The following is a 16,481-nucleotide window of genomic DNA, read 5'->3' on the forward strand; positions in this document are numbered from 1 at the left end:
CCACACTCATAAAATTAAATACCCAGTCGTTACCAACGGTGTCCCCGCCGAAAAATAATTATAATTGCGTCCAACAAGGATTAAGCTTCGTCATAATTCGTGCGGTTATGTGGTCTAGTGGTATGACACTCGCTTTGGGATCGAAGATCCTGGGTTCGAGCCTCGCTCGGCGCATAATTGAGTCCTTGGGCAAGGCTCTTTACTCACATTCCCTCACCGAAACTCAGGTGTAAAATGAGTACTTGGCCTTTAATAGCGTTGTCTCTGTCCGAAAAAAAAATGTAATATCGCCTAACAGGCGTCATGTCCCGCCTTAAATGTTAAATGTTGCCGTTGGCCATTGACCACTTCTAAAGCGCTTTGAGCACGTTTAGTGGATATTGCGCTACATAAAAGCTCAATTTAATTTATAATGTATAATTATAAATACCGTTGCTTTTAAAATACTATGAACCTATGTACTTGTTATATATAGCGCCTATTTCAAGGGTTTCCTTCTATACAGTCATGCCACAAATGTCACATTCTTGTCTCTGAATGATCATACTTACAAAGTAAGGAGCTGGTTCAAGCCATTGAAAACTCCATTATGCAGATAGGACATATGATTTCCCGACAGATTTCTGAGGATAGAAGATATTATGTCAGTGTTGTGTTTGTGACGTCACCCCAGATTAATATTATGGAATCACTCAACTCAGAGGTGTTAAGTGATATGTGGGAGAACAGTTTTATACAGAGTATAGGTTAGACTATATACAAATATATCGCAACAACATTGTAAGTACGAAAAACAGTAAAAATAACTCAATTATGGAAAGTAAGGAACAAAGAGTGCATCCTTCTCTAAGACATGCCACTCTGATTAAACAATGGACTTAATGAATAATAACTAATTAAGCTGTAACTAAACTCAATTAGCTAATAACAAAGGGGAGCAACTCTTTCCTAGAGTAACTCTATGTATAAGTCCATAACAGTCAGTATCTATATTGTATAGGTGGAGATTCCTTGCCTCGCCTCTAGTGCCAGCAGGCCTGGAAAGGATTGAATGAGTGAGTGATCTATAATATATCATTTATTTATTGATTTAGATCACGATAGAATGGTATCCTAAATGCAATGAGAAATCTGAAATCAGTTGCTTTAAAATTTAAAAAAAGGTAAATAACTACCTCCAGCTTATCTTTATCTAAATTGAAACAATATAATCATTTTTGAACGCGTAAGAAGGAACGAAATCGGCGTCATTCAGCTCGTTATTATATTTTTAGACCGCCTGTTAGTTATTGGTTCTCACTAAATTATATCAGACTACAAACGTTAAAGGTTACCCTCAGTGTTGTGTGTTCATATGTTTAATCTATCTGGTGGATGTTATTTGTGGTTTAACTAAAACATTGCATCAATACTGTGCAGTAAGTAGATACATCCAACACCTTTGAGAAGAAGATCAATTATTTCTTTCAAATGGTGGAACGCAAAAGTTTAAAGAAAAGTTGCTTTGAAATGAGTTCAGCTAGAATAAACAAAGTTAATTTCATACAATTTGTTTAGAAATTTTATAAGATTATATTTAATTGATTATAGTATAATATTGGCTAAATCATCTCGCCATTTACATATTGTAAAGTACAAAAATAAGGACAGCGTTTGGAAGTCAACGATGACACAGCCTTCTGACTTTACTTCTCAACAATATAATATTACTCTGTACGTCAGCACTCTAAGACAAAACTACTTGTAACACAAAGGGACATATATTAACTTATTTGTGTCGATGATGTAGATGTTTTAGACGAAGAAGAAGAAGAAGAAGAAGAAGAAGAAGAAGAAGAAGAAGAAGAAGAAGAAGAAGAAGAAGAAGAAGAAGAAGAAGAAGAAGAAGAAGAAGAAGAAGAAGAAGAAGAAGAAGAAGAAAAAGAAGAAGAAGAAGAAGAAGAAGAAGAAGAAGAAGAAGAAGAAGAAGAAGAAGAAGAAGAAGAAAAAGACAAAAAAAGAAAGAGGTAGAGGAGGAGGAGGAGGGGGGGGGGAGGAGGGGGAGGAGGATGAGAAGTAGGTAAAATATTATTTAAAATGACACACTGATCTAACATCGTATCAAAAACCCCGGAAATAAATTTTTAAATTTGTTGTTTTTTAAACTATCTTGATCATTATACTATCGGGCTACTGATAAGAATCAGTTACAAGATTCTAAACTCAATCCAAACTCACAGTAACTTCAGTGACCTCAATCCAGTAAACGTATTGACTTCCAAGCTTGAGATATTCTGGTCACTCAAATCTCTGGTGAAAGAGAATAATAAAACATGAAATTCCCTTTCAAAGTTTATAAAAGAAAATAGTCTACCATACATTTACACAAAAATAAATGTTTTGATAAGAACATTTGACTAATGACGCCATTGAAACGCGTTGTTTATTGAAAATCACATTTGAAAGAATTTGAAGTTTGAACCATTTATATTAACGGTGATATGACGTGAAAGATCTTCGTTATGGCAAAATTGATTTCATCCATACATCTGTGCCCATCAGTTTGGGTCCTTTATGTTGTAAAGCTTTAACTTTGTTTTGGTGTCGGCCAATCGAAAGTTAAACATACATTCTACGACATTCAGCACACTGACTGATGGGGCACATGCCCATCAACCCACCATGACCTTTACCAACACATCTGGCCAAAACGATAAAAATTACAGTCAGCATTGGAACAATAAAGATGAAAGAAGATAGATTGAACTGGTTCGGGCATGTTAAGAGACAAGAGAGGGAGTACGTGGGTTGGAAAGTATTGGAAAGTATTAAGTATATTAGCGGGAAAGAGGAAAAAGGATAACCAGAGAAAGACTAGATGGTTGGATAGGGTAAAGGATGATATGAAAGAATTGGGCCTGGAGGAAGATAATGCTATGAACCAAGATGCATAGGGATGTGGCATTCATTATGACATACCTGCAAAATGCGGGATAAGCTGAAAGAAGAAGAAGAAGAAAAAAGAAGAAGAAGAAGAAGAAGAAGAAGAAGAAGAAGAAGAAGAAGAAGAAGAAGAAGAAGAAGAAGAAGAAGAAGAAGAAGAAAAGGAAGAAGAAGAAAGAGAAATAGAAGCCCGATGATAATGATGGGTGCATGATCTACAATTGAAAGATGTTATTGGAATCTCTTAGTTTCCTTTTTATGCAGCTTTTAAGGAACTCTTTAATCAGAGTAATGCAAAAGTTATAACAAGGTATGCTTTAAAGTGGAACTAGCATCTTTACCTTGGGAACAAATCAGTATACAATGTCTTTTATCTATAGATATCACTAGACTTTTGTTCAGTTCGGAATGGACTACTTTTATAGTTAAAAACGTCTTTTTTCACAATATCACTGTAAAGGATTGTGACATGTTTGCTCAGAGAATTTGTTCTCTGCTTCTTTGAGATGTATTATTTCAGGCAAACATTTGTAATTGTTTTATATTTGAGAATGAGGTGGCCCAATTGTAGTAACATTTGGGAGACCCATGTTAGAGCCCCACTATTGACTTCTAAAGTATTTCTTGAGCAAGCTCAATTTGCGCTACTGCACTCGACCTAGGAATCACAAAGGAATTGTATTTTCTTATTTCTCCTTAGAGAAATATCCGTTTTCATCACAATAAAACTGAAAGCGTTGCACTTCGAGCTTCATTAGAAGCCCGTACGACATCACTGTTACTGCTGTTTTTTGTGGAAACGTAGGGTATTATCTGACGAAAGTTGGAAATATGTCTGTACTCCATTTATAGGTAGAAAGGGGCGGGGGGGGGGGGGGGGAAAATTGACTTACAAAGTTGGTAACTGTCCCATCTCCAAGAACACACCTGGCATCAAAGTCTGTATATCATTACCCTGTAAGAATCTGTGTGATAAATTTTTACACAAGTAACTCTAATTTCATTAAAATGTTTTGTAAACGAAAAGAAAGAGAAAGAAACATGTAACTCATGAAAGACATACAAACGGCTAAGTCAAAGTCTATTCGTCCTTTGTAAAGTTATGTAAGATTTGTACTGTTGTCTATAAATCCCTGAGCACGAACAGTCCCTCCTATATTAAAGACCTTCTAAACATATATGTCCCCAATAGAAACTTGAGGTCAAGCAATGACCAATCAATCCTTGTCAAACCTAAGCCATTGCGTAAAATAGGTGAACAGTCTTTTCAATTTTCGGCCCCCCATTTTTGGAACTCTCTCCCGTCGCACGTGAGATGCTCGGATTCGTTGACAACGTTCAAATCTCGCTTAAAGTTTTATCTTTTTACGTCATAAAGTTGCAATATTATTTTCATATTTTGTTGTTGTTAAATTGAATTCGTATCACGTTTCCTTCACACTTGTCTCACTGTAATATGTTTTGTTTTATATCACTGTAAAGCGCTTAGAGCCTGTGACAACGGGGTAAAGCGCTATATAAATGCCATTTATTATTATTATTATTATTATTATTATTATTATGTGGATAGAAGAAATAAGACTTTAACAAATCTACCAAATTCCTACAGTCTTTCAGATGGGTAAGGGACTCCGCAATTACTCTTGAAAACTTAAATGAGATCCTGTTCTCATGTGGCCTGTCGTGGAGAGCATTCGTGAATCGGAGACTCTGCTTTAAAAAAATTATGCCCTTTCGCCCCGAAATCATTAGATATCGTCACATAGGCATTCCACGAAGGAATATAGATAATTCATCAAACAAGATGTCTGATGTCAACAGGAATCACCCATGTTGTCCAAGTGAGCAAATTGGGGGTTAATAATCTTCCCAAAGGAAAACTACGAAATTGTCTAAAGTGGGGCTTGAACCCAGGACCTTCCGGGTCTTAACCACTTCTGCGTAGCCTTCGTAGAATCATAGATCTGACTATGACCAAAATAATTTGTCAAAACACAAGACAAGGACCACCAAAAGAAAATAAATCGTGAATTGTTGTCAATAGTTCAATCAAGGGGATCATTTGTTTCTCTGAACAATACATGCAACAACTCGCTAGACAGTGTTCTTATCTAAGATAAAGATCTGATTGTAATGACATCACATCTGACCGGTAATCAAAAGGTCTGAGGTTCAATCCCCAGTCGAATTCGGTGATTACTGAGTTCTTGTGATGGTATTTTTCTTTCTTGCTTTGTCTGGCACCTTTCACACACACACGTGTTCAGTTCTTTATCTTAAACCAGTGCCTGCTCCTTCATGTCTTAATTTGATACTCATCTAACAATGACGTCAAAATAAAAGTCCCGTGTCAGGCTGTAAGTAAACAAATGCTACGGTCTCTGTCCATAAAAACACGTTTTTCAAGATGAGAGACGATATTTCTATAATGTTGTAGAACTCTATTAAATCATTGTAATGAAGTGCTTAGAGTATTATCTGTTTACCAGTTAGCTGCCATACTCTACAAAACTCAAGTTTAAAGATTTGGTCAGAAAAGTCGTCCTTTAAATATCGATCGATTTAAATGACCCTCATCTTTAGAGTTTTTGTCAAGATGAGTGTCATTTAAATCGATCGATATTTGAAGGACGAGTTTTCTGACCAATTTTTAAATCCTTTTTTTTTCCCGAGAGAATGGCAGTTAACTGGGAAGCAGGTTATGTGGTCTTGTGGTATGACACTCGTTTCGGATCGGAAGGTCCTGGGTTCGAGCCTCGCGCTCGGCGCATAGTTGAGTCCTTGGAAAAGGCTCTTTACTCACATTCTCTCACCGTAATCAGGTGTAAAATGAATACCAGGTCGTGAACAGCGTTGTCTTTGTTCAAAAAATGGTAATATCGCCTAACAGGCGTCATGTCTCGTCCTACACGTTAAATGTTGCTGTTGATCAGGGACCCCTTGTAAAGCGCTTTGAGCACATTTAGTGGATATTGGGCTATATAAAGCTCAATTTTAATTTTTTTTTTAAAAAAGATTTAGAACGTAATGCAACAAATGACGTTGGCTTCAATCATCTAGTCATTACTGTTTACAAACTGTCAGATAGGTGATTGGTTCTCTCTTTTAAATCAAATTCACTTTCATACAGCGCAATATCCACTCAACGAGCTCAAAGCTCTTTACAAGGGTTCGTTGGCCAACAGCAACATTTAACATGCATGCAGGACGAGACATTACGCCTTTTAGGCGATATTACAATTTTTTTCGGAAAAGAGACAACGCTGTTAACGCCAGGTACACCTGAGTACGGCGAGAGAATGTGAGTAAAGGTCCTCCTCCAAGGACTCAACTATGCGCTGAGCGAGGCTCGAAACCAGGACCTTCCGATCCGATAGCGAGTGTTATACCACTAGACCACATCTCCCTTACAGACTAAAAACGTTAAAGGTTACATGTACATGCGTGTTGTTTTTACCATTGGTTTGACGGGCACATCTGACGAGTGTTTTTTTTTTTTTTTTCAAAAAATCAATTGATGGTATGCGTTCAAGTAAAATATCAGTTTTGCCTGCCACATCAATCGTACCAATCCACAAAACTATATATAACCGTAAACTCTTATAGTCAGATTGAGAATTTCAGCGAGAACTAATCACCCAACCTAAAAACCATAAAAAGAGCATAGTGACGTCAATTTGTTTTTCTTTTTGTACCAAAATGGATTATCTAATAATTAAACAACTATTATAATTCCACCAAAACACACAAATTAAATGGTAAACTTACAATTGGCGTAGATTATGGAGACCCGCCATCGACCCGTTCTGGATATTGGTAATGGAGTTGTTGGCCAGATTGCTGGTGGATGTAGAATAGAAATATGGCAATGGACAAACAATGGCATTGTTACAGCGTTAGTTTTAACTCTCTCCTTACCACCCACTTTCAGAGTTTCCCCCAAAACGTAACGCCCAACCAACACAAAAATATAATTTTCTTACTCAAACAGAAAACCAACAAGTACATTCTATACATAATATTGCTCAGCAAAATTAGCTCTATAATACAGTGTCAAGTTTTTATATCTATAACAACAAATTTTCTTAAAATGTTGTGATGTCTAAATGAAATCAGAATAATAAAATTGTTGGTTGTATCGTAACGAATGTGACGATTTTCTTATGGTTGGTAAGGAGAGGGGTAAAATGAAACAAATATGATACGTTAATTTGAAGATTGAAAATAATAAGATGAAATGACACACTCAGAAGTAAAAACTATAGCGCAATATCCACAAAACGTGCTCAAAGCACTTTCTTTACAAGTGGTCCCTAACAAAACTGCAACACGTAACATTTAGAACAAGACATGACGCCTGTGAGGCGATATTACAATTAATTACACTTAACAGTCGTACTCTGGAAAGACGTAATTTAACATTAGGACATTAACATTAAAGCAAGCCCATAATTAATTGCGTTCGGTTATCAGACCTGATTATATGTGCACGTCGTCCCCGATCGTAACTGATAGCTTACTGATATCAAGTTTGCAATAATAATTTGTGATTTCAGAAAATCAAACGTTCAATTTCACTAAAATTAGATTTTTAAACAAAGTACTATTGAAGTATTGTTGAAAATGTTTTTTTATTCAGAGATTACGAAATCAGAATGAGGGCTAGAACAGAAGATTTCTTACACTCTTGCGTTTTGGAATTCGCACTTTGTTCTCAACACACACACACACACACACACACACACACACACACACACACACACTTACAAACACGCCAGCTCGTACAGCGATAGGAACACGTCCGGAATTCCAAAAAGCAAGAGTGTAAGAATCGTATTTTACCATTCTCTTGTTGAACAGACACTCAGGGTGAGTACTCCAGTACAATGTAATCCCGCCTACAAAGGTTCTCAAAACGAGATGAGACAAAGAGAATGAGTGGAAGCGGTGATTTTGGGATGGAATAAACCGTTTTCGTCCCTAATTCGAAAGGATAACACCCAAGGGACCCCTCTTTTTTCTAGCCATTAAAAGCAGAGTTATTAGTTTAAAACGTTTACTTAAATGCAACAGAGACACGGCCGTGCATTCTAAACAGTTTTTAAAAATGCACCGGGACGCCAAAGAGAACTCTGTTTTCCAAGACTAGAAAACCTCCTATAAAACCTCCCTTTATATTTGTGGGTGAAATGATTCTGTATCATTTAAGTGATCAAGTGAAAATGACAATAAAAACAAACAAACAAACAAACAAACAAACAAACAAACAAACAAACAAACAGAATTTTCCCCCCCCCCCCCCAAAAAAAAAAAATAATAAAAAAATATGGGGTTTTCAAGATTACGGCAGACTTGTGCTTGCTACCTGATTCAGTCCCATAATCAGTGACTGAGTAATAATTACAAGGGAACAACCCATAATATATGGGACATCTACATTATCATTGAGATGGCCTGTTATTTTTTATGAATTGTGTGGTTTGTGAAATAATCAAACCCTTTCAAATATTTTTTTCCTAGTCAGTTGTTTTCATGATAGAATCCAATTCAATGTGTTGGTCACAACCAAAGGACAGAATCCGCGACAAATGCATTCTACCTGAAAACTTGGAGGAGTGCTAAGTCTAAGTGTTACACGTATGTGTAATGCAGTGTCGATCTCGTGGCTGTTCTTTTACTTACAGATAGGTGAGCCTCCACATAGACATGAACACTCCGGTGGGAAGGGAAGTGAGTCCGTTTCTACTCAGATCTCTGAAATTAAAGAGAGATAGAATCAAAGCTTCTTCTTCTTCTTCTTTTTCTTCTTCTTCTTCTTCTTCTTCTTTTTCTTCTTCTTCTTCTTCTTCCTCTATTCTCCTCCTCCTCCTCCTCCTTCTCCTCCTCCTCCTCCTCCTCCTCCTTCTCATTCTTTTAATCATCTACAAAGCTTTTTTTCTCTCTCACTTTCTCAAAGCACTTCAAACTGGGACACAAACAATCAGCAAAACTGATTGGGTAGGATGCAACATAGAGTCTATGAGGCAAGATTACAAACAGGTTCTCATTTTATATCTGAATACTATGTGCGTAATGAGACTATTTCCGAGAGATAAACTTTGCGTCACCAGACGCAACTGGCACAGATTAAATGCTCCTGGACACCCATATTCAGTTCCAGTCCACTGAGACATATTTCATGAGCATTTGGATGAGAATGATATGATAATATAACATTGACACTAGCTGTCAAATCTAAACTAACGATGAGCGTAACGTGAATTTTAGATACAAGAAAAAACGAATGGGAATTATAAAAATATTTCTAATTTGTCGCAAAAATCTACAATCTTATCTACTTACACATAAATGTTAGTAAAAACTTGAGCTTTTATATAGCGCAATATCCACAAAACGTGCTCAAATCGCTTTACAAGTGGTCCCTAACAAAACAGCAACACGTAACATTTAGAATAAGACATGACGCCTGCGAGGCGATATTACAATTTTGTTCCGACAGAGACAACGCTGTTGTCACAAGGTACTCATTTTACACCTGGGTACGTGAGAGAAAATGAGTAAAGAGCCTTTTATAAGGATTCAACTATGCGCCGCCGAGCGAGGCTCGAACCCAGGAGCTTCCGATCCGAAAGCGAGTGTCATACCACAAGACTACATAGCCGCACACCAGTACCAAATATAAACTGGTACACTGACACAACTTTCTACATAGATACTTACAACGAAGTGACTCCATAGAAATGGCTTCCATTGAAAGAAGAAGCAGACAGAGAACCTGACAAGGAATTTCCAGACCAGTACCTGTTTTGGAATGAAAACAAATTTGATCTTTGAATGCGACATCAAATAAAATCTTTCAAATCATATGTTTCGCCCATTTCTATATTCCGGTTTGCAAATACCGTTTCCACGAAAGACTATTATAGGAACGAGATGCAAATCGGATTTCATTAAGATAAAGTTCTCATCAAAATGATTGGCCTCTTTGTAAAGCGACTGTAATATTTTATGGTTATATATATATATATATATATATATATATATATATATATATATATATATTACATATTGAATCGTGTTTGATACAAATATGGTACGAAAAGTGCTCGACATGCAGTAATGGAGCGAATTATTATTTTTTTAAATATTTACCACAATGTTTGAGACAGTCTACATTAATGTTTCAGGCTTAATTTGCCATCGTCAGGACTGAGTTGTTTTGTTGACTGTTGTTGTTTCTTGAAGTGGTTTCGGTTTAAAGTTAATTAACAAGAATTTCCGCCGATGTGGACACGTTCCGTACATCTCACTTTTCGTGTTGAGTGTGGCTTCATGAGGGTGTTTGATTATAGTATATTTCTCTTCCAGGCATAAGCTACATTGTTTTGATGTTGGTGTGTATCCTGTTGCTTTAGATAAAATTTTCCATGAAATGTTGTGGTCTAGTTTGTTGTCTTTTAATTTCCAAATATATTCGCTGAGTTTTGTGGATGTTTTTTTGTTAGTGTTTCTAAATGTTGAGGTGTGGAGGTTGTATCTTGTTTTGAAATTATTTTCTGTTAGTCCTTCATATTTTTCTTGCTTGTTTGTTTTAGTTTCTGTGACTGAGGCTTGGTAAATTAAACTTGATTCTAAGCATTGTTTGTTTAGCGGGCAATGTTCTTTATTTCTGCAGTTGCATTTTCTGGTGGGTGGGTTTTGCTCTTGTCGGTGGTTTATTAATATTTTTTTGTTGTGGCTTGGCTCAAACATTGTGGTAAATATTTAAAAAAATAATATATATATATATATATATATATATATATATATATATATATATTATTATTATTATTATTATTATTATTTAAAATATTTTCCACAATGTTTGAGACAGTCTACATTAATGTTTCAGGCTTAATTTGCCATCGTCAGGACTGAGTTGCAAACATTGTGGTAAATATTTTAAATAATAATAATTCGCTCCATTACTGCATGTCGAGCACTTTTCGTACCATATTTGTATCAAACACAATTCAATATATATATATATATATATATATATATATATATATATATATATATATATATATATATATATATAATTTCACAAATGAATAGTTTCGACTTCTTTACCACTAACGCACTCTGATAAATTTCTTCTATTTTGACCCCCAAAGCCTTTTACCATCGATCGATTAACCCCCTCTCCCGTCCAACTTGCCAAAACTGTAAAATAAAACTGTCAATTAAGAAATGTCCTAATGAATTCCTGATATCAAGCCTCTTAACCCGTTAACGGCCGTATTCTGGAAAGACACGTATTTAGAATTTGGCCAGAAAACTCCTTCAACTGTCGATCGATTAAAGTGACCCTCGTCTTGGCAAAAACTCTCAGCTTTTAGACTAAGAGAGACCTCACGAGGTCCCAGGTTTGAGCGTTTTTACCAAAACGAGGGTCATTTAAATCGATCGATATTCTAAGGCCGAGGTTTCTAGCCAAGTTTTTAAATACGCGTCTTTCCAGAATACGGCAGTTAATCGGTTAAAATCATTGACAGATTCGGCGACATTTTAATCGGTCGTTTTTTTATGGAGCAAACATTTTCTGGCCAGATTGTTTTAATTGTGTTTTGTCGGGGATCCCGATAGCTCAATTGGCAGAGGGCTCGCTCCACCCACGAAAGGACCAAGGACGATCTCGGGTGCAGTCGAGATTTTTTTTTTTCTGACCCCCCTGCCTGTCTATTCAGCAGTGAATGGGTAGCTGAGTCCGTTAGATTTGGCGGAAAGTACTTTGCTATAGACTAACGCCTTATCCAAAAGATAGCAAGCAATTGTTATTGTCCATTTCACGCTATAGAAGCCGGGATAAACTCCGACTCCATGGGCCCAATGACTCTGACGGATTACCCGTTAAAAATACGACAGAGTAGAAATCAAGACTAAAGTTATAAAAATCCCATACAAAAATACCCAACAAAGAAAGAAAAGACATACAAACAAATAAAAGAAAACAACAAAACTTATACAAACAATCAAACACGTATAAACAATTTTCTTCCTAACTTTGATACCATGTTTTCGGTAACGCAATGTAAGTCCAAGAACAAAACGTTGAAGACAAACGTCATTGAAATATTATAACTTTGTTGAATGTATTGTTTGTGTCACGAAGAAGGATTACTTTTCCATTACTGGAATTGGATTTGGTTGCAGAAATAGTCTTACAGATTGATTGCTTATCTAGTCATTTGACTGCTGATCTACTGATTGAACTGATGATGATGATGACGATGATGATGATGATGATGATGATGATAATGATGATGATGACGACGACAATGATGATGATGATGATGATGAAGATGATGATGATGATGATGATGATGATGATGATGATGATGATGATGATGATGATGAGAACATACCATCTCTAATCTATTTACAAAGTCTACAACCGAGACTATATCAATACAGTGCGTGCCCCAAGACAAATGATTGGAATCCAGATATTCTATATTATACCAATAATAATATGGTTGCCCTATCCTGTCTTTGATATGACGAAGAGGGGAAATCTATTATGGATGCTATGCTTTTAGGTAAAATACTCATAACATCTGCCAGCCAAATTTAACCTCACTAAAAAGTGCGGGTAACCTTAAACGTTTATAGTCTGATTTTATTTACTTTGGGGGTCCCGATAGCTCAGTTGGTAGAGCACACGCAAAGGGACCTAGATCGATCCCAGGTACAGCCGAGATTTTTTCTGACCCCCCCCCCCCTTTGTCCACCCAGCAGTGAAAGGGTAGTTGAACCTTTTAGATTTGGCGGAAAGTACTTTGCGATAGGCTAGCGTTCTATCCAAAGGGTAGCAAGCAATTGCTGTTGTCCGTTTCACGCTATAGAAACCTGGATAAACTCCGGCTCCATGGGTCCAATGGCTCTGAAGGACTGCTTTATATACATTACTGAGAAGGTATCACCAACAGGCTGTCTAAAAAATATAGCAAAGAGCTGTGTGACGTCAATTTCATTCCTTCTATACAGACATTATTTGTAACCCTTCATTTCAAAACAGTAATTATACTGGAGATGAAGTGAGTAGGAAAGTGTCAGAAGACAATAGAGAATAAAACTTTTTCGCGGCGGTGATGGGGGTTTGAACCCGCGACCTTACTGGTACGACAACTCCGCCTGGCTGATGAGAGCGTGACTCTACCATAAGAGCTATCCACGATCCCCAAAAAATCGTCTCTAACCCTAGTCATTATTAGAGCTCTCTCTCTCTCTCTCTCTCTCTCTCTCTCTCTCTCTCTCTCTTTCTCTCTCTCTCTTTCTCTCTCTCTCTTTCTCTCTCTCTCTCTCTCTCTCTCTCTCTCTCTCTCTCTCTCTCTCTCTCTCTCTCTCTCACCGAGTACTTGAGATCGCGGGTCCAACACACATAATCTCCGTGTAGTTAGTTGGCCAGCAATTAAGCCTAATAGCCAATATTCTCAACACAAATATATATATATATTGAGACAATTGAGACATTGAGTATGCTCAGGTATTTGGGGTGAATTTTTAATTCAGAAAAGTGAGTGGAGCAGACACTTATTATGTTGATAACAACAAGAGATGAAGTGAGTAGGAAAGTGCCAGAAGACAATAGAGAATGGCAGTTATTTTAAATTCTGGAGTGATGCTCATATCCGAATTTGCCTTCACCGTCAAATCCATCGGATTTTGTTAAGTTCCAGAATGATACATATGACCATATAAATAAATATAAGAAAATTACCAGAAGGCGAATTAAATCATAGACAATAACATGAGACTTGATTTAGTTTGTAGATTGACGTATTGGTGTATAAATAAGCAACATTATGTGGGAACCCTACACCAAAGCTAATATCAACAGGATCGAAATGCTACAGAATAGAGCTGCAAGGAAAATGACCAAGACATCTCATTACAAAAGAGCTGCAAGGAAAATGACCAAGACATCTCATTACAATAGAGCTGCAGGGAAAATGATCAATACATCTCATTACAATAGAGCTGCAAGGAAATGACTAAGACATCTCATTACAATAGAGCTGCAAGGAAAATGACCAAGACATCTCATTACAATAGAGCTGCAAGGAAAATGACCAAGACATCTCATTACAATAGAACTGCAAGGAAAATGACCAAGACATCTCATTACAATAGAGCTGCAAGGAAAATGACCAAGACATCTCATTACAATAGAGCTGCAAGGAAAATGACCAAGACATCTCATTACAATAGAGCTGCAAGGAAAATGACCAAGACAACTCATTACAATAGAGCTGCAGGGAAAATGACCAAGACATCTCATTACAATAGAGCTGCAAGGAAAATGACCAAGACATCTCATTAAAATAGAGCTGCAAGGAAAATGACCAAGACATCTCATTACCATAGAGCTGCAAGGAAAATGACCAAGACATCTCATTACAATAGAGCTGCAGGGAAAATGACCAAGACATCTCATTACAATAGAGCTGCAAGGAAAATGACCAAGACATCTCATTACAATAGAGCTGCAAGGAAAATGACCAAGACATCTCATTACAATTGGGCAGACCTGCCTAGCACTACAAAAATAATCGCAGAATTACGAATTTTTCGCTCCGGTTGCAGAACTTCAAATGTGTCATTGACTCAATAAATCTTATTGCATAGGAGTGTCATTCCAGAGAACCTATATTTAGGAATTTGGGGCATTTGTAAATCAAGCTAAGGGCAACTCATAATTTGCAAAGCTATGTTTTTTGGTGACTTTTCTTTTTTTCCCCCTTTTCTGAAATTTCAAGTAGGCATCTCTGCAATAGGGTAACAAAACTCACGTCAAGCTTAGGTCAGGGGGAAAATGCAACATCGCCAGGAAAGAAATAAGGCAACTACCTCCCAGAAAATGGATACAGGCAACACCAACACTCGTGTCTCGTCCCCTTTGGTATGTGTATATGTTGACAGAGACCCCGTGTACAGCGCTTTGGGCACGTTTAGTGGATATCGCACTATATGATTGCTCTTAAAAAATTACGCCTTTCCGCCACAACATCATAAGATATCGTCGCATAGGCATTCCATGAAGGAATATAGATAATTCATCAAACACGATGTCTGATGTCAACAGGAATCACCCATGTTGTCCAAAGTGAGCAAATTTGGGGTTAATAATCTTGCCCAAGGAAAAAAAAAGAAAGTGCCTCGAACCGGCATCCTTCGGGTCACTCAGCCACTTCGTCCCCCTCTTGTTAAAAAAAAAATAAAGCAACTTCCAGCGTCCAAAGCATCCCAAAAAATAACAATTTTGTTAAAAGGTTACATGTAGGAAATATAACCTATTGAATCTAATGGTACATCATGAAATGCCAGACGTCTACCACCCGATTTTCAAATGATTAAATCTGATTTTCTTTATTGCAAAGACCGAATGACATTTTATAATCCTGATCACATTTACTTACAATTCTATATCTATAGCCTCCTGCATGAACCGGGTCGTCGACATTCTAATGCAATTAATTGGGAAACTCAAACATATTTTTCAAGCTGAACAAAGTTTGAAAATTTATTATTCCGAAAAAAAATATGTAACATTTTTTTCTCCTCAGTATTCAAAATAGTAATATACAAAAAAAAAAGATTATAAAATTGAAACAAAATAAATACAATTCCGTTTATTCATCTCCAAGGGGAAATATGTCTTTAGCGTCTATTTCAAGGGTATACTGGAAACACTCAGGGGTCAGCCGCAGTGCATCGCCGCAAAGTGAGCTTGGGAGAGTTGTCTTTCTGAAGGCCACACAACTAGTTGACTAGTCAAACTCGTTACCTTTTGGGTACGAAGCAAAGATCATACCGCTGAGCCAGGCAGCCCCCAATTCACTATCATCGATATAGGAATAATGATAACTGTTTACTGTAATAATTCAATCGTTCGAAACTTTCTTTCACTTACAGAGAATGTATTCACATAATTCTATTCTCAACGAAACGGTTTCCATAATTTGTTACCATATTAAAGCTTGTATATGCGACTAGTGTTGTTTCTTTTCTTTTAGTAACCAGATTCATCTACGCACCCAAAATACAAAAACATACAAAATAATATACATAAATGCACAAATATATCATATATGCAAATTCACATAAACATCATATACCTAAACACATATAAGCAATCATATACAAAAATACACACACAAAGAGGAGATGCATATCTCATACACGAATACACCTACACGAATACACCTACACGAATACACAAACACGAATACATATACACGAATGCACACAAACAAATACACATACACGAATGCATATACAAGAATACACATACACGAATACACATACACGAATACACATACACGATACACATACGCGAATGCATAGACAAGAATACACATACACGAATACACATACACCTACACGAATACACATACACGAATACACATACACGAATACGCATAAACGAATACACATACACCTATACACATACACGAATACACATACGCGAATACACATACAGCAATACACATATATATCAATTACAAAAATACACA

General features: G+C 36.7%; 1 protein-coding gene across 1 annotated transcript in view; it reads right to left on the reverse strand.

Moving 5' to 3' along the window:
- Positions 1-16,481, reverse strand: part of LOC144956907 (G-protein coupled receptor GRL101-like) — a 274,635-nt gene that overhangs the window by 11,782 nt on the left and 246,372 nt on the right. Inside the window, exons 16-21 of the mRNA XM_078887733.1 lie at positions 9,643-9,723; positions 8,605-8,676; positions 6,691-6,762; positions 3,816-3,887; positions 2,218-2,289; positions 552-623 (exon numbers count right to left, since the gene is read on the reverse strand). Coding sequence (XP_078743859.1) covers positions 552-623; positions 2,218-2,289; positions 3,816-3,887; positions 6,691-6,762; positions 8,605-8,676; positions 9,643-9,723 — 441 coding nt within the window. The remainder of the gene's footprint in view (positions 1-551; positions 624-2,217; positions 2,290-3,815; positions 3,888-6,690; positions 6,763-8,604; positions 8,677-9,642; positions 9,724-16,481) is intronic.

The sequence above is a fragment of the Berghia stephanieae genome, chromosome 11 (genome assembly GCF_034508935.2).
Source record: "Berghia stephanieae isolate SIO BIC M18660-M18661 chromosome 11, UCSD_Bste_1.3, whole genome shotgun sequence".
NCBI lineage: Eukaryota > Metazoa > Mollusca > Gastropoda > Nudibranchia > Aeolidiidae > Berghia > Berghia stephanieae.